At 43.6% G+C, this 27,668-nt stretch overlaps 1 protein-coding gene across 1 annotated transcript in view; it reads left to right on the plus strand.

The window, feature by feature from the left end:
* The first annotated feature begins 339 nt into the window (after positions 1-339).
* Positions 340-27,668, plus strand: part of TM9SF4 (transmembrane 9 superfamily member 4) — a 52,076-nt gene continuing 24,747 nt past the window's right edge. The window contains exons 1-3 of the mRNA XM_068986676.1: positions 340-355; positions 20,540-20,653; positions 24,881-24,980. Coding sequence (XP_068842777.1) covers positions 341-355; positions 20,540-20,653; positions 24,881-24,980 — 229 coding nt within the window. The 5' untranslated portion in view covers position 340. The remainder of the gene's footprint in view (positions 356-20,539; positions 20,654-24,880; positions 24,981-27,668) is intronic.

The raw sequence follows: 27,668 nt of genomic DNA on the forward strand, positions 1-27,668 counted from the left end.
CCTGGCAACGAATCTTCCTGCCAATAGTAAAGATGGAGCCCACAGAACAAGCACCTTTACGCACTCCGCTATTACCCACAATGCAGTGTCAGCCGGGGAAGGAGCGTGGGTCTGCCAGGAGTTAACATGGCTTCCGTAGTTACACCACCCTGTCTTTTTACTTAATCAGCGACCTAACTGCCCAGACCAGGCTAGCGATCAGGAGCTAAGTCTTCTTTGCGCCTCCACTCACCGCGACCACAAGAGCGACTGAAACAGGGCAGCACCTCGCGGAGGTAAACTCCGTAACCAAGGAAACCCTACTTCCGCTGACGTCATTACGGCGACACGTGGATCCAAGATGGCGGCGGCGATGGTGAGTGAAGGAGACTCCGGGAGCCGGAGATGGAGCGGGCCGCTCTGGGGGATCCTAGGACTTCCTGGCGTCCCATGCTCGGCCCGATCCACTTCAGGGACCCCTAGCTCAGGCCTGAGAGACATCCCTGATTGGGCTTGTCTCCCCCAAACTCCCCGTCTCCGGCCTTTGCCCCGCACTCAGGCTTGTCAAGGCCCGAAGTTTTGGGGGAGGCTCTGGGTCAGAGGAAGGGTCTCAGCTACCACCCTAGGCGGTTCCTATTCCAGTCTTGGTCTTTGCCTCCTGTGACCCCCATTTCCCAATTTTCACTTTGCAGTCCTCACCCCTTCAAAGAGCCCCCGTTACTCCCAGTTTTGCTCCTCCCTCTCACGTCTGTACCCTGCTTTCTCCACCTCCCCGCCTCCCCACTATCTTGACCAGTCCGCGGATGCGTGCTCACCTCTCCCACCCCAAACCCTGTGTCATATCCTTTCTACAGCCCTGTCCTCACCTCTACCCTCAGTTGTCCCCACTGCCGGTCTTGAGTGCCGATACCCGGAAGCATGCCTTTACCCCTGCCCCCCCAGCCCCCATTGTCAATCCCCAGATCCTTCTCTAATCACATCTCGTCTTCTCTCAATTCCAATTGCCTGCCTCTCTCCTAGGGATCTTTTATCCCACTGGTTGTCAGACTTTCCTGTGCATAAGACTTGTGGTGTGTGTGGGGAAGCTTGTTAAAAATGCAGTTTCCAAAGATTCTAATTCTGTTGGCCTAGGAGATGCCTAGGAATCTACACTTTTATAAGCACTCTAGTGATTATGATGGAGGTGGTCAATTGTGAAAAGCACTATGCCAGTGCCGCCTAGCCCCCTCCCCTTCACGTGCCCCTACAAGGCCACACAGCTCTTTAGGATGAAGCGTTTGTGTGGATAAGGGTATGTGGATAAGCTGTACCGGGAAAGTGGGTCAGAACTGGCTGGCTTCTGTAGATCTGTGAAAAACTGGCCCTTTCTTCTTCCAGAAGGTCGGCTCACATTCTGCTTGTCAAGAGACCAGAACCAAAATTGAAGTCACTTAGGCCAAGTGATTTCTTCCTCAGCAGATAATTTCATCCTGGGACACAGGATGGGACACAAAAGACATTTGACTTTAGTAAAGGAAGATTCTTGTTTAAATTCTTTGGTATTGATTTTTGCCAAGCAAGGATAGGTTACTGGCTGATTACAAATTCCCCTCCTCCTATTAACCAACTGATAAATTATCCTTTTTATTTAATAAGGGATTCCTTATTTAGAACCTCAGAGGTCAGGTAAAAGACTTCACAGCCTTGCCTGATATCTGTGCTCTTAGACCACAGAAAAAAATCCCAAACGTGGTATGTTGAAACCAATTTTTTTTTTTTTTCGGACCACTTTCAGAACAAGAATGGCATAAGAACTTAACATGAACAGGAAAAGTCACACCCTCTTTTGCCATAGGGAAGGAGTTCAGTAAAGTTGCATTTATAGCATTGCACTGGGAAATTCTTGCTCTGTTCTGAGGTTTTAAGAGGTAATAAGTTAACATATTTCTGGTACACATTTATTTAATCAACAAATATTTGAGTGCCTGCTCTGTGCCAAGAGTTAGGGATGTACTGGTGAGTTAGAGGGTCAAGGTCCCTGTGCTTGTAGAGTTTTTTCTAGCCTGAGAAGACAGTCAGTAGGAAAATACATGAACAAGGTAATGTCAGATAGTGGTAAGTGTGAAGAGGGCAAGATGACATGGTAGTAATTGGGGGGTGACAGGCTGGTGCAACTGCTTTGGATTACGTGGTCAGAGAAGCCTTCTCAGAGAAAGTGACGTGAGTTGAGACCTGATTGACGAGAAGGAACCAGCAATGCAGAGAGTGTTCCAGGCAAAGGAGATGGCAAGTATAAAGGACCAAGATGGAAAAGAATATGTTTGAGGAACACAGAAGGCTGGGGGTGCTGAAACATGGTGAGGAGTCGGGGGTAGGGGAGAGCAAAAAATGATACAAGATGGAATCAAAGAGAGGCAGGAAGAGCTGTGTTTCTAGAACATGCCTGTAATTGTGGGTTGTAGTCTACAGTTTGTAATCTGTGGATTGCATTTTGAAAGACTGTTCTGTTACAGTGCTTACCCTTCCCACACTTTTCAGAATGTTACATTAAGGGAGCTGACTTGTTCTCAGCCTGCAGAGAAACCATGGAAAGGCATTTGGATTTTATTCTAAGCACAGTGGACAGCAAAGTGATTTTATGTTTGTTGTGTCACCTGGGAGTATCATCCTCTGCTTTCATGATGAATACTATAAACTGATTTCCAGAAATTAAGAGTGTAGTGTGTACAGGGACCCACAGAGGCCACTTTAAAGAGGGCACATGAGCAGCTTCATGTTCGATGCAATAGTGAAAAGTCACAGAAGCACATTTATTACCAGGGAATACTATGTGTCTGTCATACTTCGTGTCTGTCATACTGCGTGTGACGGGCTGGGTGGGCAGATAAACTTGAGCTTGGTCTGTGTGAAGCCCTTTATTATACAGAAGTCAGAAGAGTTCCTGCACCCTCGTACAATAGGTTGTTTCACAACTGCTGGGGATGGAAGTGTGTGGCTCTGCTTTGGGGTGTCTGGGTTTCTGAGGCAAGTCATACAACCAAAGAGGAACCTAACTAATAGATTCAGTGACCATGGGAACTTGCTGGCTTTTGGTTTTTTCTTTTATTTTGAAAGTTAGGGTTGTGGGTGCAAGTTTCAAGTGATATTTATGGGTTTTTACCTCCCTCCCTTTCCTTAGTGATTGGTTCTTCTTCCCCAGGGGTCGGCTGCCACCTCCTAGATCTGTGTTAGCACAGTGGGTGTTTCCTGAACTTCCCCAGCTAGGAGTAGATGGCTGATGTAAACAGAAGTTCTCCGTAGTTTTCCTGCGTTCCTCCTGCCTGGCTTTAGATGACTATAAAGTTACACGATACCTAGTTGCTTTAGCTGGGTCTGAGGTGAGGAGCAGGCCCATATCTCATCCTTTATAGAACTGTTGAGCATATGGAATATGCTCTGAGGAATATTGTTTTGGTGGAACTTGGGAAGTGTCCATTGACGTTTGTAGACATCTCAGGAATCTAGAAACCTCTGTTTGGAAAATAAAACTCTGTATTTCTCTCACACATTGTTCATGCTGTTTGGGGTGTTATGTTTTTTTTCCATTTTATTGGATCATAATTCATATAACAAAATCCACCCTTTGAAAGTTTACAGTTCATTGCTTTTTAGTATATTCACAGAGTTGTGCAACCTTTACCACTGTCCACCTCCAGAATATTTTCATCACCCCATTAAAAAAAATCCATTAGCAGCCACTTCCCACTCCCTCTTCCCTCCAGTCCCTGGCAACCATTAATATACTTTCTGTCTGTATAGATTCTTCTGTTCTGGACATTTCATATAAATGGGATCAAACGATATGTGGTGTTTTGTTATCTGACTTTTTTTTTAAACAAGGCATAATGTTTTCAGAGTTCATCCATGCCATAGCATGTGTCATGGAGAAGGCAGTGGCACCCCACTCCAGTACTCTTGCCTGGAAAATCCGTGGACGGAGGAGCCTGGTAGGCTGCAGTCCATGGGGTTGCTAAGAGTCAGACATGACCGAGCGACTTCCCTTTCACTTTTTACTTTCCTGCATTGGAGAAGGAAATGGCAACCCACTCCATTGTTCTTGCCTGGAGAATCCCAGGGACGGGGGAGCCTGGTGGGCTGCCATCTGTGGGGTCGCACAGAGTCAGACACGACTGAGGCGACTTAGCAGCAGCAGCAGCAGCATGTGTCAATATTTCATTCCTTTTTATGATCAAATAATGTTCCATTGTGTGGATAGATCTCATTTGGTTTACCTTTTCATCTATTCATGGATTTGGGGATTGTTTCTACTTTCGAGATGTTATGAATAATGTTGCTGTGAACATTTTGTGTGCAAGCTCTTGGGTAAACATTGGTTCTGTTTTCTTGGGTGTATACCTAGGAGTAGAATTGCTGGGTCAGTTCTCACTGTTCCGAGGTTGAGTTTGATCCAGTCCAGAGGCAGGGGAATGGTCTGAATGACCTCTAGGTTCCTTTGATCAAACGAAAGCAGTGCTAGCCGTTCCTTCCTCCCAGTATCCCCCTCGGCTCCTGTCCCCCTGTTTCCGGGCCAGTCAGAAGCACAGGAATCGTGTTTTGTGATGAAGTCTGGCTGATAGAGGCCTGGGACAGAAGGCAGGAGGCCTGGACTCTGCCAGCAGTCCTGTGTGTGGCAACTTGCTGTCTCCCCGGGGCCTCACCTGGGAATGGCCAGCGCGGCTCATTGAGGAAGAGGCAGCTGGGGCTTAGTCCCAGCACTGCCACTGATCTATCAGGTGGCCTGGAGCAAATTACTTTGGTGTTGTTCGTCTGTTTCAGCACAGGTCATATGTGAAATGAAGATTTAGACTTGAGGATTTCTAAATTCTTCAATGAAATTTGTAAAATCTTCAATGATATTGAAAATTTCAACTTGAGGTTGAAGATTTTGTGGCTTAGAATACTTGCATTCAAGGTGATTTTTGCTGATATGCCTATAAAATCAGATTTTTTTTTCCCGTGATCTTAGTCTCTGTGGTCTTTCTGGGCTGCTGTCTGTTGGTTGTATTGTCTATTCTCTCCACTTGCTCCACCTGGCACATGTATTCTGCAGGAGCCGCTGTGTCCTTAGAAGCCGAGGCGCCAACACCAGTCCTTGGCACAGATGTGTTTCTCTGAGAAATCCCTTTAAAGGAATGCCCTTAATCCCCCCAGGAAGTCCAAGGAAGGCAGAGGCGGCATTAAGTTGCCTCTTGGTTTCTCTTTTACAACTTGGACAAAAGTTTCCCTTTGATCTCAGTGAAAAAGAAGCAGGTCACAGAATGTTGAAGGTTGAGTTTTGATCTCTGGGCACTGGCAGGAAGGTGGGAAGGACTCAGGATGAACAGGGCCATCTGGCCATAGGCGAATGGTAGGAGCCACCTACCACCCCAGACCTGCTTTGATCCTTGAACCATTTGCTGACACTGATAGTTCCCAAGTGGAACATGGTTTCGGACGCTGGGACTTCTTTCTCGGTTCTGTCCCATTCCTCTTCATTGCTTCCTTCTCTGCTCTGTATCATGACTTCTCACCTATCCCCAAGCATTAAAACTGACAGATCTCCCAGGGTTTGAAATCTCAAGGTTTTGTGTTCAGAGGGTATACTAAATGGTACTGACAGTTCTTAAAAAACAAAATCAAATCACAAATTGGAGCTAAATTCATAAGCCAGTTTAGAAGGGAGTCTGGGTGCCCTGGCCAGTCACTTAGTATCTTTGGGCCTCAGTTTCTAATGAAGCAGATCTCATGCTATGAAGTAACAGTTATGGAGCACATCTTCACATGGCTTTGATTGGGGTTGGGGGGCAAGGAAGAGAGGTTGGCAGGCACAGGACTTTACATTTTTTTCCAGTTAGCTGCCAATATTTAATAATTGGGAGATTCCACATTACGAAAGTTCAGGGTTTTCATTTTTCTCTTGAAAATTTGGGCCCAAATTTCCCATAAGGAACATTCCCCGTGCAGGACCCAGTCTTCCATACCTTTTGGCTTATTCCTTAGCAGCGTCACCCAGTAGGTAATTTGCATGGCCTTTCTAGAGGGTTGAATTAGCAACTCCTGAATGAGGTGGTCTCTCTATAAAAATCTTCCTATTTTGACATGCGGATTCAAAAGCAATATTTAAAGTTTGTGGTAATCCCCTAGGTTACCTAATTTTGAGGGGAAATTTTCTGTTCACAAGATACATGTCAGTTGATAAACCATATGTCCATCCATTATTCCATCTAATCTTTACAAAAACCCATTTTACAAATGAAGAAACTAAGGCTGGGTCTAAGCTCATGGACTAGAATCTGACACTGATTGGTTTTATGACTTCCGGCCAACCATTTGGTTCTTTAAACCTGTTACTTAAAACAAAAATTTTTTTTACTGTGGTAAAATCGACATAAAATGTATCATTTAAACTATTTTATGTGTACACTGGCTTTGCATGTACAGTGGCATTGCATGTACAGAGACATTGTGTGTACAGTGGCATTAAATACATTCACATTATTGTGCAACCATCACCACCATCCATCTCCAGAACTTTTTTGTCTGGATCAGTTTTCTTATTTTTAAAATGAGGGTGAGACTCTGAAAGAATTGTGATGATTAAATGAAATGAGAGATGAACACACTGTAACTTTCCTACTCCAGGGTTTGAAATCTTTAGGAGATGAACTATCTAAGCCTATTGCTTGGGCTAACAGAGTATTTAATAAATACCCAAGCGGGGAGGGAAGTTCCGTGCTTTTTTAATGTTTTATTTCTGCACTTTCTGGCCTCAAGGTCTGGGTCTGGATGTCTTCTGCTTGGTGGGGTAGTTATTAGTTTCACCTGGCCTTTCACACAGTTGGTTGTTCCCTACCCCCAAAGAACACTTTTGAGTCTTTGTGTGTGTCTCTGCCCCATAAATTATGTTAACTTTTTTGGCTTCGCTGGGTGGGATCTTAGTTCCCTGACCACAGTCTGAACAGGACCCCTGCCCTGAAAGTGCCAAGTTTAACCACTGGGTCTCCTTCTTTCTCCACTCTTGAAACAATGTATCAGCTACTAGTATTCAGTTCAGTTCAGTTCAGTTCAGTCGCTCAGTCCTGTTCGACTCTGCAACCCCATGAATCACAGCACACCAACTCCTGGAGTTCACTCAGACTCACATCCATCAAGTCAGTGATGCCATCCAGCCATCTCATCCTCTGTTGTCCCCTTCTCCTCCTGCCCCCAATCCCTCCCAGCATCAAAGTCTTTTCCAGTGAGTCAACTCTTTGCATGAGGGGGCCAGAGTCCTGGAGTTTCAGCTTTAGCATCATTCCTTCCAGAGAAGTCCCAGGGCTGATCTCCTTCAGAATGGACTGCTTGGATCTCCTTGCAGTCCAAGGGATTCTCAAGTCTTCTCCAACACCACAGTTCAAAAGCATCAATTCTTCGGCGCTCAGCCTTCTTCACAGTCCAACTCTCACATCCATACATGACCACTGGAAAAACCATAGCCTTGACTAGACGAAACTTTGTTGGCAAAGTAAGGTCTCTGCTTTTGAATATGCTATCTAGGTTGGTCATAACTTTTCTTCCAAGGAGTAAGCGTCTTTTAATTTCATGGCTGCAGTCACCATCTGCAGTGATTTTGGAGCCCAAAAAAATAAAGTCTGACACTGTTTCCACTGTTTCCCCATCTATTTCCCATGAAGTGATGGGACCAGATGCCATGATCTTCATTTTCTGAATGTTGAGCTTTAAGCCAACTTTTTCACTCTCCTCTTTGACTTTCATCAAGAGGCTCTTTAGCTCCTCTTCCCTTTCTGCCATAAGGGTGGTGTCATCTGCATATCTGAGGTTATTGATATTTCTCCCGGCAGTCTTAATTCCAGCTTGTATTTCTTCCAGCCCAGCATTTCTCATGATGTACTCTGCATATAAGTTAAATAAGCAGGGTGACAATATACAGCCTTGACATACTCCTTTTCCTATTTGGAACCAGTCTGTTGTTCCATGTCCAGTTCTAACTGTTGCTTCCTGACCTGCATACAGATTTCTCAAGAGGCAGGTTAGGTAGTCTGGTATTCCCATCTCTCTGAATTAGCTCCATTTTATTCCTGAAGAAGGAGAAGGCAATGGCACCCCACTCCAGTACTCTTGCCTGGAAAATCCCATGGATGGAGGAGCCTGGAAGGCTGCAGTCCATGGGGTCGCAGAGAGTTGGACACGACTGAGCGACTTTACTTTCACTTTTTACTTTCATGCATTGGAGAAGGAAATGGCAACCCACTCCAGTGTTCTTGCCTGGAGAATCCCAGGGATGGGGGAGCCTGGTGGGCTGCCGTCTATGGGTTGCACTGAAGCGACTTAGCAGCAGCAGCAGCAGCACCCCAGTAGTCAGTGTCTATGGGCTCTGAAATAAAGGCTACATTTTCAGTATCCTGTGGCTAATTTTGGTTCTGGGTTTGTTTGCTTTTCTTCCTGAGGTCTTTAGCTCCATGGATGCTGCTTGGTAAGTGGTCTTTGGCTGTCATTAGCTTTCGTTCAAGTATGGTTGAATTCTTAGGGAGCTTTAACTGATTAGGTAATTGATTTCAGTTAACTGTTGGCAAACTGCCCCAAAGTCTTTTTCTTTCTTCTCCCCCACCCCTGCAAATCTGGGGAGCAGTTACTGAATGATCTTGAAATAATGATTGTATCTTTGAAAAGGAGAAAGAAGAGTCTAGCTTACTCTTAAGGGAAGTGCAGCTTTTGCAGCAGGAAGGGCATGGAATAGGAATCTGGAAGGCTGTTCAGATTGGCCATGCTCTATACTCAGATGCTGTTTATGGGAAAGAAGACAGCAAGGCAGAGAGCTCCAGAAAACAAAAGGTTAACTTCTGGCCACAGAGAATATGAGTAAATGAAAAATTTTCAATTCTCAGGGGAAACTTCCTATTTTCTTTGGAAGAAGTTAATTGTTCATACCTTTCAAACTGGGTGGTGCAGAGTTGGCTGGGAGGGGTGAAGGGTACTTTTGGGTCCTAATAGTTCTTCATTTGGCTATTGTTTGGGAGAAGTTTTTCTGTGTGCCCAACCCCCAAGAATGAAATAGATAGAGAGGGCAAGACCTTGATTCTTAGGTCTCTTGAGCTTTATAACTTTCCTAGTCACCCATATCTTTGCCTGAGATGGAGAGTTAGATTACAATACAAGGGCTTCTAGATTACCATCACCTTGTTTCCTTGACATCCTAGCTCTGCAGTTTTGTGACTTGGAAACGAAGTAAAGCAAATAACATTGAATGGACTGGTTCACCTCTCCTGTGACTCCCACTCTGTTCATGGGTCTGAACATGCAACAGATGTTTGCTAAATACTTAACTGACTTTTCAGACAGTCTCATGTGAGAGTTTCTGGGGATCAGTTAAAAATTAAAGGACGATATAAAGGGATTTCACAAGAAGCAGGTACTTTGCTTCTTCCTAATTTCCTTACAGAAATGAAATACACGTCAAACATCCTCTGTCAGGCGGTCAAGGGCTACAAAGGTAATTAAGTCAAATAATCACAAAAAGTTGAAATGGGATCCAGTACAGAGTTCTTTAATCAAGGGCCTGTCAACTTCTAGGTCTTTGATCTCCTTGGACTCATAACGTCATATTCTGCATTTTGGAGTGTTTTTTCCTGGGAGCAGCTTCTGTAACTTTTTTAAGATTCTCAGAGGGATTTGCAACACTTTCCCAAGTTTAAGAATGACTGATCTGGTCGGGTTCAGATCACACACCTGGCTCTAGAATCTCCACGGCATCATTCTTAGCTTATAGCTGCCATTTTCTGCCCATCTTCAGGGGAACTTGCCCAAATGCTTTCAGAGGAAACCTTCCCCTTCCTAAAATGTCAGTGTATTTATTTTGAATATAGGTTATCCATGTACGTGGAAAAAACATAAATGTTACAAATGAAAAGAAAGTCACTCAGCTATCCCCTATCCCTTCATCAGGTGTACTGATTTTTTTTAATATTTCTCCAGAACATTTTTATGTCCATAAAACGTCTACTTTTTAAAAAATCTACTTAAAAAATAATCTGCTTTTTTAAAAGTAGATGTTTTATGGACATAAAAATGTTTTTTTGCTAGCTTTTCTGTCTACATCTATGATCCATTTTGTGAATTTTTGTACATGATGTCAGGTTCCTTTTGGACATGGCTACCAAATTGTGCAAGCACCATTTGTTGAAAAGACTGCCCTTTCCCTATTGAATTGCCTTGGCAACTTGGTTAAAAGTCAGTTTACTGTTAATACAAAGATTTATCTCCAGACTTTTAATTTTGTTCCACTGGCCTCTTATGCTTATCCTTATCACAGTGTCTTCATTACTGTAGCTTTATAATTGCTTAGAAATTGGTAGAATAAATCCTTTAGTTTTGTTCTTTTTTAAAGTTATTTTGGATATTTTGGGTCCTTTGTGTTTCCAGGTAAATTTAAGGATCAGCTTGTCAGTTTCAATAAAAAAGCCTGCTGGGATTTTGATAGGGATTGCACTGAATCCATAGGTTAGTTTGGGGAGAATTGCTATTCTAACAGTACTGAGTCTTCCATTTCAGTATGGAATGTCTCTCCAATTATTTAGATATTTTTCACTTTTCTTAGCAATGTTTTATAGTTGTCAGGATACAAGTCCTTTTTAAAAGCATATTCCTAAATACTTTATTCTTTTTGAAGCTACTGTAGATGAAACTGTTTTCTTAATTTTATTTCTGGGTTGTTTGTTGCTAGTATGTAAAATACAAGTAGTTTTTAATTGATATTGTAGTCTGTGACCTCGTTTAACTTGTTTATTAGTTGTAGTTTTGTGGATTCCTTAGGATTTTCTTGATACAAGATATGTGATCTGCAAATAAAAGGACTTTTTTCTTTTTAATCTGGATGGCTTTGGCGTAGAGTGTATTATTTGCATTTATAGAGCAGTGCTGACTAGAAATGACACAAGTGGACATCCGTGCCTTGTTCCTCATCTTGGGAGGAAACGTTCAGTCTTTCATCATCAAGTATGATGTTGGCTGTGGGTTTTTCAAAGCTACCATTTATCTGATTGAGGAAGTTCTTTTTTATTCCTAGTTTGTTTAGAGTTTTTGTCATGAATATGTGTTGGACTTCATCAAGTGCATTTTCTGCATTAATTGTGATGATTGTATAGTTTTTGTTTTTTATTTATACGATGTATTGCATTATTTGATTTTTAGCTATGAAGCCAACATTACATTCCTGGGCTAGAACCCGCTTGGCCATGATATGTAAACCTTTTTCTGTATTGCTAGACTCAGTTTGCTAATGTTTTGTTAAGGATTTTTCCATTTGTGTTCCTGAGGAATATCTGTCTATAGTTTCGTTTTCTTGTGATATCTTTGGCTTTGGTACATTCTTTTAAAAAATTTATTTAGACAAATGAGATTATAGTATACATTGATGTGCATCTTTATTTTCTACTTAATAATTTATGTTGGCAGTCTTTCAGTAATAATCCTGCCTCCCACTTAAGTGTATATTGTGCTAAATTGCTCTCCCCAAATTTATCTATATCTAGTGTATTCAGATTTTTTTTTTAACTTTTTCACTCTGATAGGTAAGAAAGATGTCATTATTTTCATTTGCAGTTTTTAGATTCTGAATGATGTTGAGCATCTTCTTGTGTCTGACCATATGAACCTTTTTTTCTTTAACTGCCTGTTCTTATTCTTTGGGGTTGTTTGTCCTTTATTGGTCTGTAAGAGTTCTTGGTGTATTGAAGAAATTAGTCCTTTGTCAGGTGTGTGCGAAATATTTTCATTCAAATTGTCTTTTTTTACAATGAATTTTTTTTTTCCATTTTCTTCCTTTCTGTATATTCTCTTTCTCAGTAGCTCCTGGATTTTGTTTTCTTCTTAGAAAACTTTTCATATCAAGATTGTGTTAAAGTATATTTTCTTTTAATATTTCTCCTGTTTCAATTTGTACATTTCTTTCCTGTCTTCTTCAATGCCGAACAGGTTGTGTAGCTCTATATTTAATATTTAGTAAAATTAGTCTGCCTTCACTTTTTTTTTTTTTCCTCAGAATAATCCTGAAGTAAAAGATAATTGTGAAAGCACTACAGTGCTTTGGTTATTAGTAGAAAACCATTGAATTGGGGGAGGGACAAGGAAGGCATAGTATTGGAGAAGAAAAGAATTAGAGGAGGGTAAAGGGAGATAAAAAGCAGTTAATCTGTGGCATCAAGTTCTTCTTTGGACACCTCTAATCATGACCTAAAATTATCTCTGAGCGTGGCTCGCACAGTGGGGACAAACTTCTGATCACCCAGCTCTGCCAGGTTTGGTAGAGCTGGACCTTCTTTACTCTGCAGACAACTTGCTGTGTGACCATGTCACTTCCCCTCTCTGGCCTCATGGATTATGTGACCCCCTATGGCTTCCCTTGGGGCTCAGATGGTAAAGGGTCTGCCCACAATGCAGGAGACCCAGATTTGATCCCTGGGTTGGGAAGACCCCTTGGAGAAGGGAATGGCCACCCACTCCAGTATTCTTGCCTAGAGAATTCCATGGACAGAGGAGACTGGCGGGCTGCAGTCCATGGGGTCACAAACAGTTGGACACGACTACACTTTCACTTTCAGGTTCTTCAAGAGATGTCTTTAAGGAACCCACCTCGGGTTGGAACTTTGCCTTGTTTTGTTCTACCTTTAGGCTGCTTGGCTTGGTGGAACGTCCCATAGTTTCAAAGGAATCATGAATTTCTTGAGTTTCCTGGGAGGTCATGAGGCTTCTGATTCACTTTTCCTCGCTAGGGTAGGGATATCACCGTCCTCTTCCTTCCTTGTCACCTGCTTCTCTCTGTTTAGCTCTGCTTATGGCCTTTTCCTTACTTCCCTGATGGCTCAGAGGGTAAAGCGTCTGTCTGCAATGCGGGAGACCTGGGTTTGATCCCTGGGTTGGGAAGATCCCCTGGAAGAGGAAATGGCAACCCACTCCAGTACTATTGCTTGGAAAATCCCATGGACGGAGGAGCCTGGTAGGCTACGGTCCATGGGGTCACAAAGAGTTGGACATGACTGAGTGACTTCACAATCACTTCACAGTCACAATGGCCTTTTCCTTAGCTAGGTAACTCTCTTGTTGGAATTTTCCTTAGAATGAGCATACATCTTCCTCCTTGCAATGTGCTCATTGGTCCTGCCTTCCAGTGCAACCCAGAGCAAAGCCACTCTGCCTTATCAAGCACACTGAATGTATACCGTCCTTAGTCCTTACTGCCGTCGTCACTGTAGCACCCTGCCACGAGTTGAGTATTAGTTTCCTAGTTTCTTCTCACAAATCAGAAACCTGAGACTCAGGGTTTAAAAAGCTTGCCCAAAGGCACACAGCTGGGAGGTGATGGGTCAGGACTTGAATTCATATCTGTATGACCCCCAGAGCCTGTGCTTTTTCCACTGCACCCATGGTTCTCAACGTGTGATCCCAAGACAAGTTCCAGCATCTCTTGGGAACTTATTAGAAGAGCAGATTCTCAGGCCCTGCTCCAGAACTACCAAAGAAGACATTCTGGGAGGTTAGACCCAGGAATCAGCTTTAATAATCCCTCCTGGTGATTTCCTTGCCTGCTCAAGTTTCAGAACCACTGCCTACCATTTCTGCTCCCCAACCTGGCTGCTGCTTCTGTTCACATTTGACCAAGAATTTATAGGTGACTTCACTTATCCTTGTTAGTTGTCAAATCTAGGGCTGAACATTACAATGTCTCTGGAGCAGAAGTGTGCTGGACACATATACACCCTTCCCCCAAACACATACACGTCCTCGGTTACCAGAGTAATCTTTACAACTGCAGATACTCCTTTCCTCCTTAAAGTTCTTCAGAGTCTCTCCAGTGCACAGAGGACAAAGCCCAGACTCCTCAGTGTGGCTTTGTGTGATGTATCCCTTACGTACCTTCCAGCCTCCTGGCTGCACAGACCTATTCATGCTTTCGACTCACAGAATGATCCATGAACTACAAGTGTTGTCATCACCTGTGAGCTTGTAAGAAATACACTCTCCACCCCTACCTCTAGGCCTGCGGAATCAGACTCTGCCTTTTAACAACGCCTCCAGGTGATCTATCTGTACATCAAAGTTCCAGTAGCACCAACCTACACCTCACCTGCCAAAAACTCCTTATGGTTGCCCCCAGGCCTTTGTCCCTGTGTTTCACTCTTTATGCAGCACCCCTCCTTGTCTCTCCTTTCCTTTGGAGGAGACTTGAATGCTTAGATTGACACCACACCCCTCCAAGACTGGGCGGGCTTGTTGCTGCTCTTATGTACTCCGTAGCCTCTTGGCTGCTAGGATAAGAGACTAGGCCCTCCATAGCAACTGGGACCTAGCATTGCAATTGGCTGATGACTTATCTGTCCCCCAACTGGCTCGTGGGGGTGCATTCTGTGAGGCTGGCACAGTGCCTGACAAATAGTAGGTGCTCCGTGTAGTGAACTCCTTTCTGTTCTGGTTAGAGCATGGACCTTGGAGAGAGACTGCTTTCATCTCTGAAATGAGAACAGTAAGAGTCTCTGCCTCATACGGTTGTTGTGAAGATTAATTGCGTTGTTGCATGAAAAGAACCTAGAACTGTGCCTGGCACGTGGTCAGTGTCCAGCAAATGTTAGCTGACATTGTTACCACTGTCATCATTACATGTGCATCATCTTATAATGCAGCTCACCTTCCTGAAAAGAGCATACTGTTTCTCTACATTCTGATCTTGAGCAAGTTATATAATCTCTGGGTCTCAGGTTAACCAGCAGTCATCTGGGAAATGATGATAGAAATCCCCAGGTAGTGGTAGTTGTGAGAATGGTGTGAGTCAGTGTTTGTAAAGTGCTGAGCACAAAGCGGGGACTTGGCACGTGGAAGAGGCTGTACCACAGTGCCTTGTACTTACTTTTAGGTGCCTAGTGACACTGTGACTTCCTGTTACTTTTTAATGTTGTTTTCCGCCAAGGTGAGTATTTTTCATCTTTTTGTTTGGTTGGTTTTTTTGTGTGTACTTGCTCCATTGATTTGAGACTTTGGAATAAAAGTATATTGAAGTCTTTCGGGATTTGCTTTTCATTCTTCTGCAACCTGAGATCTCATGGAGCCCTTCAGTTCCCATGGGCAGTGTCTCTCTGCTAAGATTAGAGGACTCTGTTACAAAAGAACTGGAGTAACTTCTTAGATTTAATTGGCTTGATAGCCATAAGAGATTATAATCATCTGCCCTGGCCTCAATTGACAGTTATCAGATAAGGCAAGTCTGGTGTTGAGCTTCCTAGGAAGAGAAATTTAGAACACAGACACACACACACACATATATATTCAGTTCAGTTCAGTTCAGTCACATTCAACTCTTTGCGATCCCATGAATCGCAGCACACCAGGCCTCCCTGTCCATCACCAACTCCCGGAGTCCACTCAAACTCACGTCCATTGAGTCGGTGATGCCATCCAGCCATCTCATCCTCTGTCGTCCCCTTCTCCTCCTGCCCCCAATCCCTCCCAGCATCAGAGTCTTTCCCAGTGAGTCAACTCTTCACATGAGGTGGCCGAAGTACTGGAATTTCAGTTTTAGCATCATTCGTTCCAAAGAACACCCAGGACTGACCTCCTCTAGAATGGACTGGTTGGATCTCCTTGCAGTCCAAGGGACTCTCAAGAGTCTTCTCCAATATATATATATTTAAATTTTATTGAAGTATAGTTGATTTACAGTGTTGTATTAATTTCTGCTATACAGCAGGGTGATTCAGTTATACATTCCTTTTCATTATGGCTTATCACAGGTTATTGAATATAGTTTCATGTGTGATACAGCGGGAAACTCCCAATCCTTTCTTCCCTCTTCCCCATTGGCAGCTACAAGTCTATTCTCTGTATCTGCGAGTCTGTTTCTGTTTTGTAGATATGTTCACTTGTGTTATATTTTAGATTCCACTTGTGAGTGATATCATATGGTATTTGTCTTTCTCTTTCTGACTTCACTTAGTGTGATCATCTCTAGGCCCATCCATGTTGCTGCAAATGGCATTATTCCATCCTTTTTTATGGCTGAGTAGTATTCAATTGTCTGTGTGTGTATGTGTGTGTGTGTGCACGCACATGCATATGTGTGTGTGTGTGTGTGTGTGTGTGCATACACCACATCTTTATCCATTCATCTGTCAGTAGACACTTAGGTTGCCTCCATGTCTTGACCATTGTAAATGGTGCTGCTGTCAATATAGGGGTGAATGGATCTTTTTGAAGTACAGTCTTTTTCTGGATATGTATCTAGGAGTGGGATTGCTGGATCATAAGGAAACGATTTTTAGTTTTTTGAGGAACCTTCATGCTGTTTCCTGTAGTGAGTGCACCAGTTTTCATTCCCACCGCCACCAGCACTGTAGGAGGTAGAACACATATATTTTTGATTAGCAAAAAATAACGATGTTAACTGTGGGCTTTTCATATGTGGCCTTTATTGTATTGAGGTAAATTCCTTTTATGGGCTTCCGTGGTGGTTCAGACAGTAAAGAATCCGCTTGCACTGTGGGAGACCTGGGTTGGATCCTTGGGTTGGGAAGATCCTCTGGAGGAGGGCATGGCAACCCACTCCAGTATTCCTGCCTGGAGAATCCCATGGATAGAGGAGCCAGGTGGGCTATGTTCCATGTGGTTGCCTGAATGGATGTTGACATTTATTAAATGCTTTTTCTGAGTCTGTTGAAAAGTTTGGTTTTTTCCCTCTCATTTTGTTAATGTAGTTTATCACATTGATTGACTTATATTTGTTGAACCATCCTTATATGGTGGGATTAAGTCCCACTCGATCTTGGTGTCCGCTACTTTTAGTGAGGTGTGAGGTCCAATTTGCTGGCATGTGATTGAGGATTTTTGCATCCGTGTTCATCCAGGGTACTAACCTATAGCCTATAGCTGGTTTTCTTGTGGTGTCTGTGTCTGCTTTGGGTATGAGGGAGCTACTCATCTTATGAGTTTGGAAGTGTTCCCTCTTGTATTTTTGGAAGAGTTTAAGGATTAGTATTAACTCTTCTTTCAATGTTTGTTAGACTTTACCTTTCAACCCATCTAGTCCTGTACTTTTCTTTGCTGGGAGATTTTTGATTACTGATTCAGTCTCTGTTTCATTCAATTTGTTGACCTATAAACGTTCTCCATAGAACCTTATCCTTGTTATTTCTTAGGCTTCTGTTGTAATGTCTCCTCTTTCATTTCTGATGTTGAGTTTTTTCCTCCTCAGTGTTGCTAGGGTTTGTCAGTATTAGCTTTTCAAAAAACCAACACAGTTCTGTTATTTTTTCCCTATTTTTAAAAAAGTCTCTTTTTAATTTATTTCTACTCTAATCTTGTTTCCTTACTTCTTCTAACTTGGGCTTAGTTTGTTCTTTTCCTGGTTCCTTGAGGTGTAAAGCTGGTTTGTTTTTTAATCCATTCAGCCACTCTGTGCCTTTTGATTCCGAATTTAATCCATTTACTCTCCAGGTTAGTCTAATGTGCATCATGGTTGAGAACCACTATCTTAGATGTACAGATAGGCTATGGACATAATAGATGTCTCAAAGAGTCTCAATGTAGGTCCTTGGATGGGTGGGAGGTACCACAAACTCCTTAAATTTGAAGATTTGAAAATCAGTTACCAAGGGGATATAGCTAAGTTAAGAACCATAGTATTCAACCTCTATGTGAATGAACAGTTTTATGTTTTTATAGATCAGAGGTTGCTTGATGCTTATTATTAGCTTGTTTGATAAGAGTTTATCGAGTAGTCCTACCAAGAAAGCCAGACAAGTGATTCATGTAGGTGGAAAGAGAGCAGATACTTAAACCATAATACAGCATGAAAAGTGCTAATAGTGGTGTGTTAAACAAGTACAGATTTAAAGTAGCCGTCTTTGAACATATATAGATGTGAAAGTTCATTTGGGTATTGGGTAGTTTCCAATTTCTTGCCTTTAGTATTGTGATAGAAATATTCACAAAGAGCCTTAAAAAATAAGGAAAAAAGAGAATAACTCCCCCTGTGGAGATCTGAGGAGTTCTTGAAGGAAGAAACATTACCTACACGGGACCTCCGAGTGTAGGTAGGACCTGAATAAGGTGAGAGCAAGTGTCGGAAACACCCTGAGCAAAGCCCTTGAAGGCAGCCTCACTTGGGCAAGTCTGCTCACCAAAGACAGGGACAACCTTAGGGGCTTCCTGAAGGCTTAGAAAGAAACAGTGGGAGCTGCTGATGGAAAAACATCTTGGAGCCAGCAGGTGGAGTTCCTTCCATACCAAGCTAGAATTGGCTCTAACCTAGGCGTTTGGAACAGTGATGTTTTCTTTTGCCTGATTTATTTCATTATTTTTCTTAATTGGTGTAAATTTGTATAATCCCCTAAGAAGAACTGGAAAATACAGATCTGTTGTGCTTAGTCGCTCAGTCATGTCCAACTATTTGCTACCCCATGGACTGTGGCTTGCCAGGCTCCTCTGTCCATGGGGATTCTCCTGTCAAAAATACTGGAATGGGTTGCCATGCCCTCCTGCAGGGCATCTTCCCAACCTAGGGATCAAACTTAGGTCTTCCACATGGCAGGCAGACTCTTTACCATCTGAGCCATCAGGGAAGCCCAATTACAGATATACAGAAAAGGAAGACATTGCCTCATTTTCTCAAACATAACTTTAAAAAGCGGAGCAGATCTTGCTGAGCAGGGTTCTATTCCCTAATTTTTCTACTTAAATCTAAAGCTCAGATATTCCTACTGAAAAAATACATCATCCTATTTAATAACTACATGAAAGGATACCCCATAATTTGACCCATTCCACTAACATTGGATATTTTACTATTGTAAGTTATGAACTATTTCACTATTTTAAAGAATCCTGGGGTGAACATTCTTTTATGTACATTTTGGCGTTTTGGCATATTTTTCTGAACATATCTAGTATTGGGTTGTCCAAGAAGTTAATTCGCGTTTCCTGTCCTAGCAGGGTCAAAGAGTGTCCAGTTCTGGGGGGCTTTTGTTACAGAGTATCAGACTGCCCCCCAAAAAATGTTTCAGTTTATAATCCCTCCAGCCATATGAGAATATCAAAGCAGTGGCATTTTAATAGCTAAAACTAACAGTATCATCTTGGTTTGGTCATTAATTCTAAACCAAATTTCTGAATTGCTTTTGGTTGCAAAAATATTAAGAATCTGGCATAGTATGGAAATCATCCTTTGCCATGTTTCATCTGTTGATTCTTCCTCTAAGATAAATTGTTCTGTGGTTTGTTGATGGTATCTGGATTACCTGTTTTCTGCATCATTTTCAAAAATTTAGAGTTAGCTTATTATTTTTAATTGATGTTTGGATGACAGTTTATATGCCAGTAGTACAGGATTTGTCTTTCTTGCATTTTATTAACTGGAATTCAGGTTCAGAGAGGAATTAGAGGAAAAGAAAGGACAGGATTTATTTCTCTCGCACAAAAGCACGCACAATCTAAGGAATGCCCCATAAGGCCTAGCAAAGAGAGAGAGCCGGAATCTCCTGATGACTGTTCAAGCGGAGGAAGTCCTCCACTTGATGGAGAGGAGGTTGGATGCTGGTAAGTAGCCCACAGTCAGTAGGCTTTCTGTCACAGAAAGAAAGAATAAAAGTCTGTTTGTTGTTGTTGTTGTATCAAGGCAGGCCCATACTTCTGAATGCTTCCCTTTGTACATGCATAGAATATCTCCAGAGGGATTTTCAAGGAACTGGTGCTAGCAGTTGTCTACGGGGAGCTGAAGAGGGAGGAAGATTTGTTTTTCATTGCTGTACCCATTTTTACTGTTTGAATTATTTACTGTGCATGTTTTACTTTTTCAAAATGTATTAAAATCTAGTTATTTTTTAAAAAACTCTTACCCATGGTTATGCAATGTGTTAACATTAGAGGAGACTGGGTGAGGAGGCCATTTAGACAGCTAGTCAGTGAGGGCTTCTCTGAGGACTTGAGAGGGGCCTGAATGAAATAAGGGATTGGACCTGAGCCAGGCAGGCATCTGTGGGAAGGACATTCTGGAGGAGGGAACGGTGAAGGTGATGGCCCGGAGGGTGCAGAAGGGCTCACCCTCAAGAAACAGTAAGAAGGCCAGTGTAGCTGGAGTCGAGATGGAATATGGGAGGTGGTGGGGTCAGGAGATGGCTTGTAGAAAAATACATTGGTAAATACAAGCTTCCTGACACCGGGAGCCCATTGCTGTGTAGAGAAGCAGAATTAACAGGGCGCTGTGAGCTTTGTCTCCCACTGGCCTATGGGACAGTGATACACGTGGAACAGAGACAGGAACATGGCTACAGGAGTGGGGAGCCCTGGCTCCTGTGTTAGTTTGCCCTGATGTTAATTACCGTGCTCAGTCTGTGGCTCATTTCTGGAAGTGCAGAATCTGCCTTGTATCACTTTGGGGGGCATTTGGATGGCAGTTCTTGGGGAGGTGCTCAGGCTTCTCAGAGTGGAGGTAAGATGGGGTCACTTGCAGCAGACATGAGGGTGCCGCAGAGGGTTGTTCACTTCTTTCCTCTGGTCTGACTGCTGCCTCTCTTCTTCCAAGCAGGATTGGTTGCCGTGGTCCCTACTGCTTTTCTCGCTCACGTGTGACACAGCAGCCTTCTACGTTCCTGGGGTCGCACCAATCAACTTCCACCAGAACGATCCTGTTGAGATCAAGGTAAGTGTGTTCTGGGTCTATGGAAGCCTCTGTGCTGGGCCAGGGACCTGGCTGCAGGAGCACAGTGAGCGGTCATGTCCCTCCTGTGGTTGCAGAGATCACAGACCAGTCAGCCTGAGAGCAAGAGGGTCCCCGGCTCAGAGCTGGAAGGAGTCCACCCCCGCCCTGCCCACCCCGGGGGCCCCGCAGTTCCAGGATCTCCTGCTCTCTGTCTCCCTCTGGGACTCTGTGCGTTCTCTCTCTGTGTTCCTCTCTCTCTTTCTCTTTCTGGCTCTGGCTCTATTTCTGGTTCTTTTGGTGTCTCTGTTTCTCTACTTTCACTTTCACAGGTGTCTCCATGTCTTTCTCCTATACTTACTTCTGTGTCTTTCTGTCTCTCTTCCTGTGTCTCTGTCTGTCTACCTGCCTCCTCCTCAGTGATGTTTCTGCCTCCCTTTTGGGGCTGTTCCATCCTCCTCTGGGCTTCCCAGGTGGTGCAGTGGTAAAGAATCTGCCGGCCAAGCAGGAGACTCGAGTTCAATCCTTGGGTCAGGAAGATCCCCTGGAAAAGGCAATGGCCACCCACTCCAGTATTCTTGCCTGGGAAATCCCATGGACAGAGGAGCCTGGCGGGCTACAGTCCCTGCGGTCACAAGGAGTCAGATGCGACTGTGCACACGTGCACGCACATCCTCCTCTCTGTCACCAGCTTTCTCTGCATAATTCATATCAGATGTGTGTATGCAGCCTATTATGGATTCTGTTTTTTCAGTTTTAGCTTCTGCCAGGATTCTGTGGTTTAGTATTTCTTAACTATGCACTGCATATCTGAGTGGTGGTATATGAGATAATTTTTAAGTTGCTGACAAATATATTTTAATAACTGTTTTCTTTTAATTATACTATAAAATATAGTGATTACTTCAGCTCATGATTTCATGACTGTCGTTGGTTTTCCATTTTTAATCGCGATAAAATGTTTGTTTCTTAAATGAGTGTATTTATCTAAAAATGAATCATACCCAAGCAAATAGTAGAATAAATGTTAGGTAGATAGGGCAAGTCAGTACATGGATGATTAGGGTTTGGAAAGCATTGTCCTAAATCAGAGTCCAGGCCACCTCACTTCTTCAGCTTAGGTGCCCATTTCCGTGTCAGTCACTTGTGACAGGGATTATGGGAGAGTCATTTAAAAATATGATTGATCAGGGGCAGTGGACAGTCTGACACCTTGGGTAATGTCTCCTATAACAACAGACTCTGAGTGGCATTCTCATAGCCCCAAATAGGGCAGGGGGTTGATGGTGGACCTTTTCGTATTTAGTTTTCCCCAGAATCAAACTCTAAGCTGGAGCTTTGCTACATGAGATTTATTGTCTAGGCACTCAGGGTCGGCACTTGAGAGGGAATGAGGGAAGCAGGACTGAGCAGAGAGAGACCTTGAACTATGATACAGCAGAGTCCCTTGGAAAACTCTGGCACTGCAGTGGCTGGCCCTGCAAAGCTGTCTTATATTAAGGCGCGAGGACCAGCCACCAGGGAGGGCTGCCACCTTGTACCAGAGCTCCCAGCTAAAGGAACTCCTCTCTCAGTTCAGTCGCTCAGTCATGTCTGACTCTTTGTGACCCCATGAACCACAGCACGCCAGGCCTCCCTGTCCATCACCAGCTCCTGGAGTCTACCCAAATCCATGTCCATTGAGTCGATGATGCCATCCAACCATCTCATCCTTTGTCATCCCCTTCTCCTGCCCTCAGTCTTTCTCAGCATCAGGGTCTTTTCAAATGAGTCAGCTCTTTGCATCAGGTGGCCAAAGTATTGGAGTTTCAGCCTCAACATCAGTCCTTCCAATGAACACTCAGGACTGATCTCCTTTAGGATGAACTGGTTGGATTTCCTTGCAGTCCAAGGGACTCTCAAGAGTCTTCTCTGACACCACAATTCAAAAGCATCAATTCTTCGGCACTCAGCTTTCTTTATAGTCCAACTCTCACATCCATACTTGACCACTGGAAAAACCATAGCCTTGACTAGACGGACCATTGTTGGCAAAGTAATGTCTCTGCTTTTTAATATGCTGTCTAGGTTGGTCATAGCTTTCCTTCCAAGGAGTGAGCCATCACCCAAATACAACTGCTCCTAATGCTTCTGGATATTTTTCTTAGTCTTTTTCTCTGTGCAGTGTTTACAGCCTAGTATACTTGGCATTCTCGCACTTCCATAAACCCCCAGCTTCTTGACTATATCAGTCCCACATAGGCAAAATAATTGAAATTTTTAGTAGTCCTTCAAATCCTTAGCAATTCTGTAAAAAGGGCTAGCAAAATTTATAAACTTATGAAAATAAATTCTGCTCCTAAAATGTACGTTTCTTACTTCATTATTGTGTTCTTGGGAAACCACATCTCTACTGATCTGAAGCCAGAAGCCCCCTCCAGAGCAAAGCTTGTGGTGTGGGGAAGGCTGGGTGGTTCTGGCTTCAGTCCTGCCAAGCTGGGTGTGTGAGAACATACGTGTGGGCGGGAGGGGACATAAAGGTGAGACTGCCTCTTTGTAATATGGATTCTTTTTTGATTGTCCAGGAGGAGAGAATATTACAAGACACAAAATAATAGGCAGTTACAACAGATAATAACTTTTTGATTATTTTGCTTTAAGCAATTTATGAAATGCTTCATAGAGGCCCCCAGTTCTCAATCCAACATCTAAAAAAGCTCTGAAACCAGGGTTTTTCTAAATTCATTGTAGGCAAGACCTGACCTGAATTTTTTTATTGACTTTATTTGTCCCATTTAGTATAATTATTTTTATATTTCTTTGTACAAACAGTCATTGAATGTGGGGTAGTACTCCATATCCAGCTGGGAGGTGTTATAAAACCACATTGCTCTCTTAAAATTAGAAAAATTCCTAATTCCAAAACAAGAGTTTTAAGTAAGGATTGGACCTGGATTTTTAAAATTATTTATACTTTCAGATGGTGTATAAGGAATGGTCAATAGAGTCTAAACAGCAAAGATAATTTTAGTTGCATTTAAAATTTATTTTTTGCAGCATTTTGATTGGTTCTATTTTATCCGTGATTTGGGGAGTAGTCTGTGGCTGTCACTGTTTCCAGAGCTACATTCTTGCATCAGTTCCTAAATGTTCTCCTTCATGGTCTTCTTAAACTTCATCTTTAATGGTTGCATAATATTTAATTGAATGACTAGTTTATGATTTATTGGCCAGTTTCCCATAATGGAGCTTTTAGCTGTTTTTCTGCTTTTTTCCTCTCGTTTTCCATTGTGCAGACATTTGGTGAGCACCTCCTATATGCCTAGATCTGTAGGCACAGTGGTTACATAGGTGAGCAAGATACATACGGTCCTTGCCCTCATGAACCTTAAATCTTAAGTTCCAGTAGGGGAGGCTGATTTCTTTTGGGAAAAAAAAAAAATCAAATAATTATATTTTATCAGACATGCTACAAAGATAACTAGGAGTGTTGAAGTAGAGGAAGTGAGGGAATTCTTTTGATAAGATGATTAGGAAAGGACTCAAAGGTGAAGAATTTCAGCTGAAACCCCAGTGGCTCAGCAGTAAAGAATCTGCCTACAGTGCAGGAGGAGACAGGGGTTCGATCCCTGGGTCAGGAAAATCCCCTGGAGAAGGGAATGGCAACCCACTCCAATACTCTTGTCTGCAGAATCCCATGGACAGAGGAGCCTGGTGGGCTACATACAGTCCGTGGGGTCGCAAAGAGTCGGACACAACTGAAGAGACTGAGCGTGCAAATGTGAGAAGGAGCCAGAATCAAGCCAAGAGGAGCAGGGTTCCAAGCTGGAGGCGGAGGGGACGGGTCAGGCTCAAGGAAATAGAGGCAGAAGACCACTGTGGTTAGGAATGAGGAGTGAGCTCCTTGTTCCTGAAGTGTTTTCCCTCATTTGGAGTTACTTCCTTAGGAAAGATACCCAGAAGTGAAATTATAGGGTCAAAGAATATCAACATGTTAAGGACTCTGAGTATATATTGGATTTGGTTGTAATTTTAAACAAAATCTATAATGCAGTCTGAAACTAGTGAGCTGTGCAATAATTCAGAATTGTAGAGTATATTTATAGTATACCAAAGTTGTGTCTGCTGCAGTTAGTTTGCTTTTTAGATAATAATACTGAGTATACTGAAGATGAGTGGGTACCAGGGAGGATTGTAGAAAGTCCCCTTGTTTGCTGGGTTGAGGAATAATGGCCTCTCTTCTCCCACCAGGCTGTGAAGCTCACCAGCTCTCGCACCCAGCTACCTTACGAATACTACTCACTGCCCTTCTGCCAGCCCAACAAAATAACCTACAAGGCAGAGAATCTGGGTAAGTTCTTCTCTGGCACTGCTGTTACCCTGTCCCAAAGAGGAACTCAGATCTTTTCATAATGATAATAGCAGTTAACCCTTAGATAGCACATACTGTGTGCTGGACGCCATTCTACATAGTTTGTTTATATATTAGCTCGTTTAATCTTCACAACATCCTGAAGGAGGTAGTTGTATTCATTCCTGTTTTTACAGATTAAGTAACTTGTCACTGGTTATGCTGTAAATTAATAGCTAAGCTGGACTTGGAATCTGTGTAGTCAGGCTTCAGAGTTGGAGCCGTTGGCTACTGTTCAGACTGGCTCTTCTTGATTTCCAGATATCCCCTTCTGTCTCTCATGGCTTCTGTAACGTGCTCTGCTTTTAATTAAGAGTGAGTGATTATCTCTGGCCTTGATGGAAGCAGACATCACTATAGTTCTTGCTAAGCTGTTCAGGCCTTGCCTCAAATAATGTGTGAAGCAGCCACTAGAGTGTCTGGCATATGTGTTCATAAATAGCAGCCGTTTTACTTTAATTCAAATAATTCTTCATTTGGTAGAATTTCAGGCTTAAAAGAAAAAATGTTTGGAGGACTCTGTTGAGGACATGATTATTAGTATTTTGTGCCTGTCTCACTTTAAGTCCTGGAGATAAAAAATTGGAAGGATGTCCCTCCACCCCACCGACTTTGAGAAAATGAAGAGACTTTCCTCTTCTCTTACAGCTTAGGGAGGGGGAAGGAGAGAACTGGTTATTGAGCAACCCCCTAAAAGGGCCGCCTTCTCTGTCAGGGCTGAACATGGTTCTGATGTTTCCAGAACCTCTAGCCAGTGTCTGTACCTCCTGTTGGGTATCGGGCATCCCAGGCCAGCTGGGGCAGACTTTGACCTAAAGCAGGCAACACCACCAGTCCCCAAGTCTCCCCTGATGCTGTTGAACGGAGGTTGATCTTAGGGCCCAGGCTGTTCCTGCTCACCTGCTGCATACCCTTCTTTTCCTGTTTTTTAGAATCATTCCCTTGTTATTCACTTTTGGCCGCGCTGGGTCTCTGTTGCTGTATGCAGGCTTCCTCTAGTTGCGGCAAGTGGGGACAGCTGTCTGGTTGCAGCGCCCCGGCTCAGCAGTGTGGCACGTGGGCTCAGCAGTTGCATGCGGCTCGTGGACGCTACAGTGTGGGCTCAGTAGTTGTGCATGGGCTTAGTTGCACTGCAGCACATGGAATCTTCCCAGACCAGAGCTCAAACCCACGTTCTCTGCATTGGCAGGTAGATTCTTAACCACTGGACCACTAAGCAAGTCCCGCTTAACCTTTTTTCTCTCTACACCACGCCATGTTCCCAGCACCCTGCTGCTACCAGGAATCCTGACCTGCTTTGTCCTCCAGACCCCTCACAGCAGCTCCTCCCTTCCCGTGAGCTGGTGTGGATTTGTCCACAGCCCAAAACTCAACAGTTGGGCACACCTCAGTGTGATACTAGGTGACCTGAACCTCCGTGAAGCTAGGGAATGTTCCTGCCTCATGGAAATGGAAACTGGAGTGCACAGAAGTTATCCTGCCACACTGTGTCTTATTCCATCTTTGTGTAGTGCCTCCCTCTGTGGCCCAGAGGCTCTTTGAGCAATGGGATCATGTCCTACATTTCTCTGTCTTTCTCTGCCACTTCTGACCCAGCCTCTCACACATCGTCATCATTCAGTTAAAGTTAACTGTCCTCCCTGAGTGGAGCAGAAACAGCCTTGAGCGAATGCCTATTGGGTTGCAAGCCTTGTTCTCTTCGTCATCATTATCATCACCGTTAGTCCTTACATGGCTCTCACAATGAGCCAGGGTTCTGAGCCTGTCTGTGCTTTAACTTAGTTAATTTTCACAACAGCCCTCTGATGTAGCTACTCTTAAAATCCACTTGTCATGGACAAGGGAAGTGAGCCACAGGAGGTGAAGTCACTTGCCTCAGGTTACTCACCGAGTTGGTGGCAGAGCCCAAGAACTGTGGCTTCAGGGTCCAGAGCCTCAAGCAGCACAGTCTGTGTACCGTCTCACTCAGTTCCCACTGTGACTGCACAGCCAGGTACACTGGCCTCCATGCCAGAGTAGAGGGCACAGCAGCTTCAGAGGTTTGAAAAAGTTGCTCATGGTCAGGGGGTGGTGATTTTAACCCAGGTTTGTTTTGTTTCTCTTTTTAGTATTTATTTTTACTTACTTATTTGGCTGCGCCAGGTCTTACTTGCAGCGTGCAGGATCTTGAATTGCAGCATCTGGGATCTAGTTCCCTGAGCAGGGATAGAACCTGGGCCCCCTGCATGGGGAACACAGAGTCTTGGCCACTGGACCACCAGGAAGTTCCCTTAACCCAAGTTTTTTAACTCTAAAACAGTTCTTTCTGTTGGCGGCTCACCTGGTAAAGAATCCACCTGCAATGTAGGAGACCTGGGTCCTATCCCTGGGTTGGGAAGATCCCCTGGAGGAGGGCATGGCAACCCACTCCAGTATTCTTGCTTGGAGAATTCCAGGGGCAGAGGAGACTTGTGGGCTACAGTCCATGGGGTCACAAAGAATTGGACAAGACTGAGCAAGTAACACTTGGACTTTCACTTTTCTGTTGTCCAGACTGCTTTTTCCAGAAAGGTTCATTTGGGCTGTCTGAGGGCTGTGCTCCTGATTCTCAGATCGGTTTACCGATAAAGATTCATATGGTGGGGGGTT

This window comes from Capricornis sumatraensis, chromosome 15 (assembly GCF_032405125.1).
Source record: "Capricornis sumatraensis isolate serow.1 chromosome 15, serow.2, whole genome shotgun sequence".
Classification (NCBI taxonomy): Eukaryota; Metazoa; Chordata; class Mammalia; order Artiodactyla; family Bovidae; genus Capricornis; species Capricornis sumatraensis.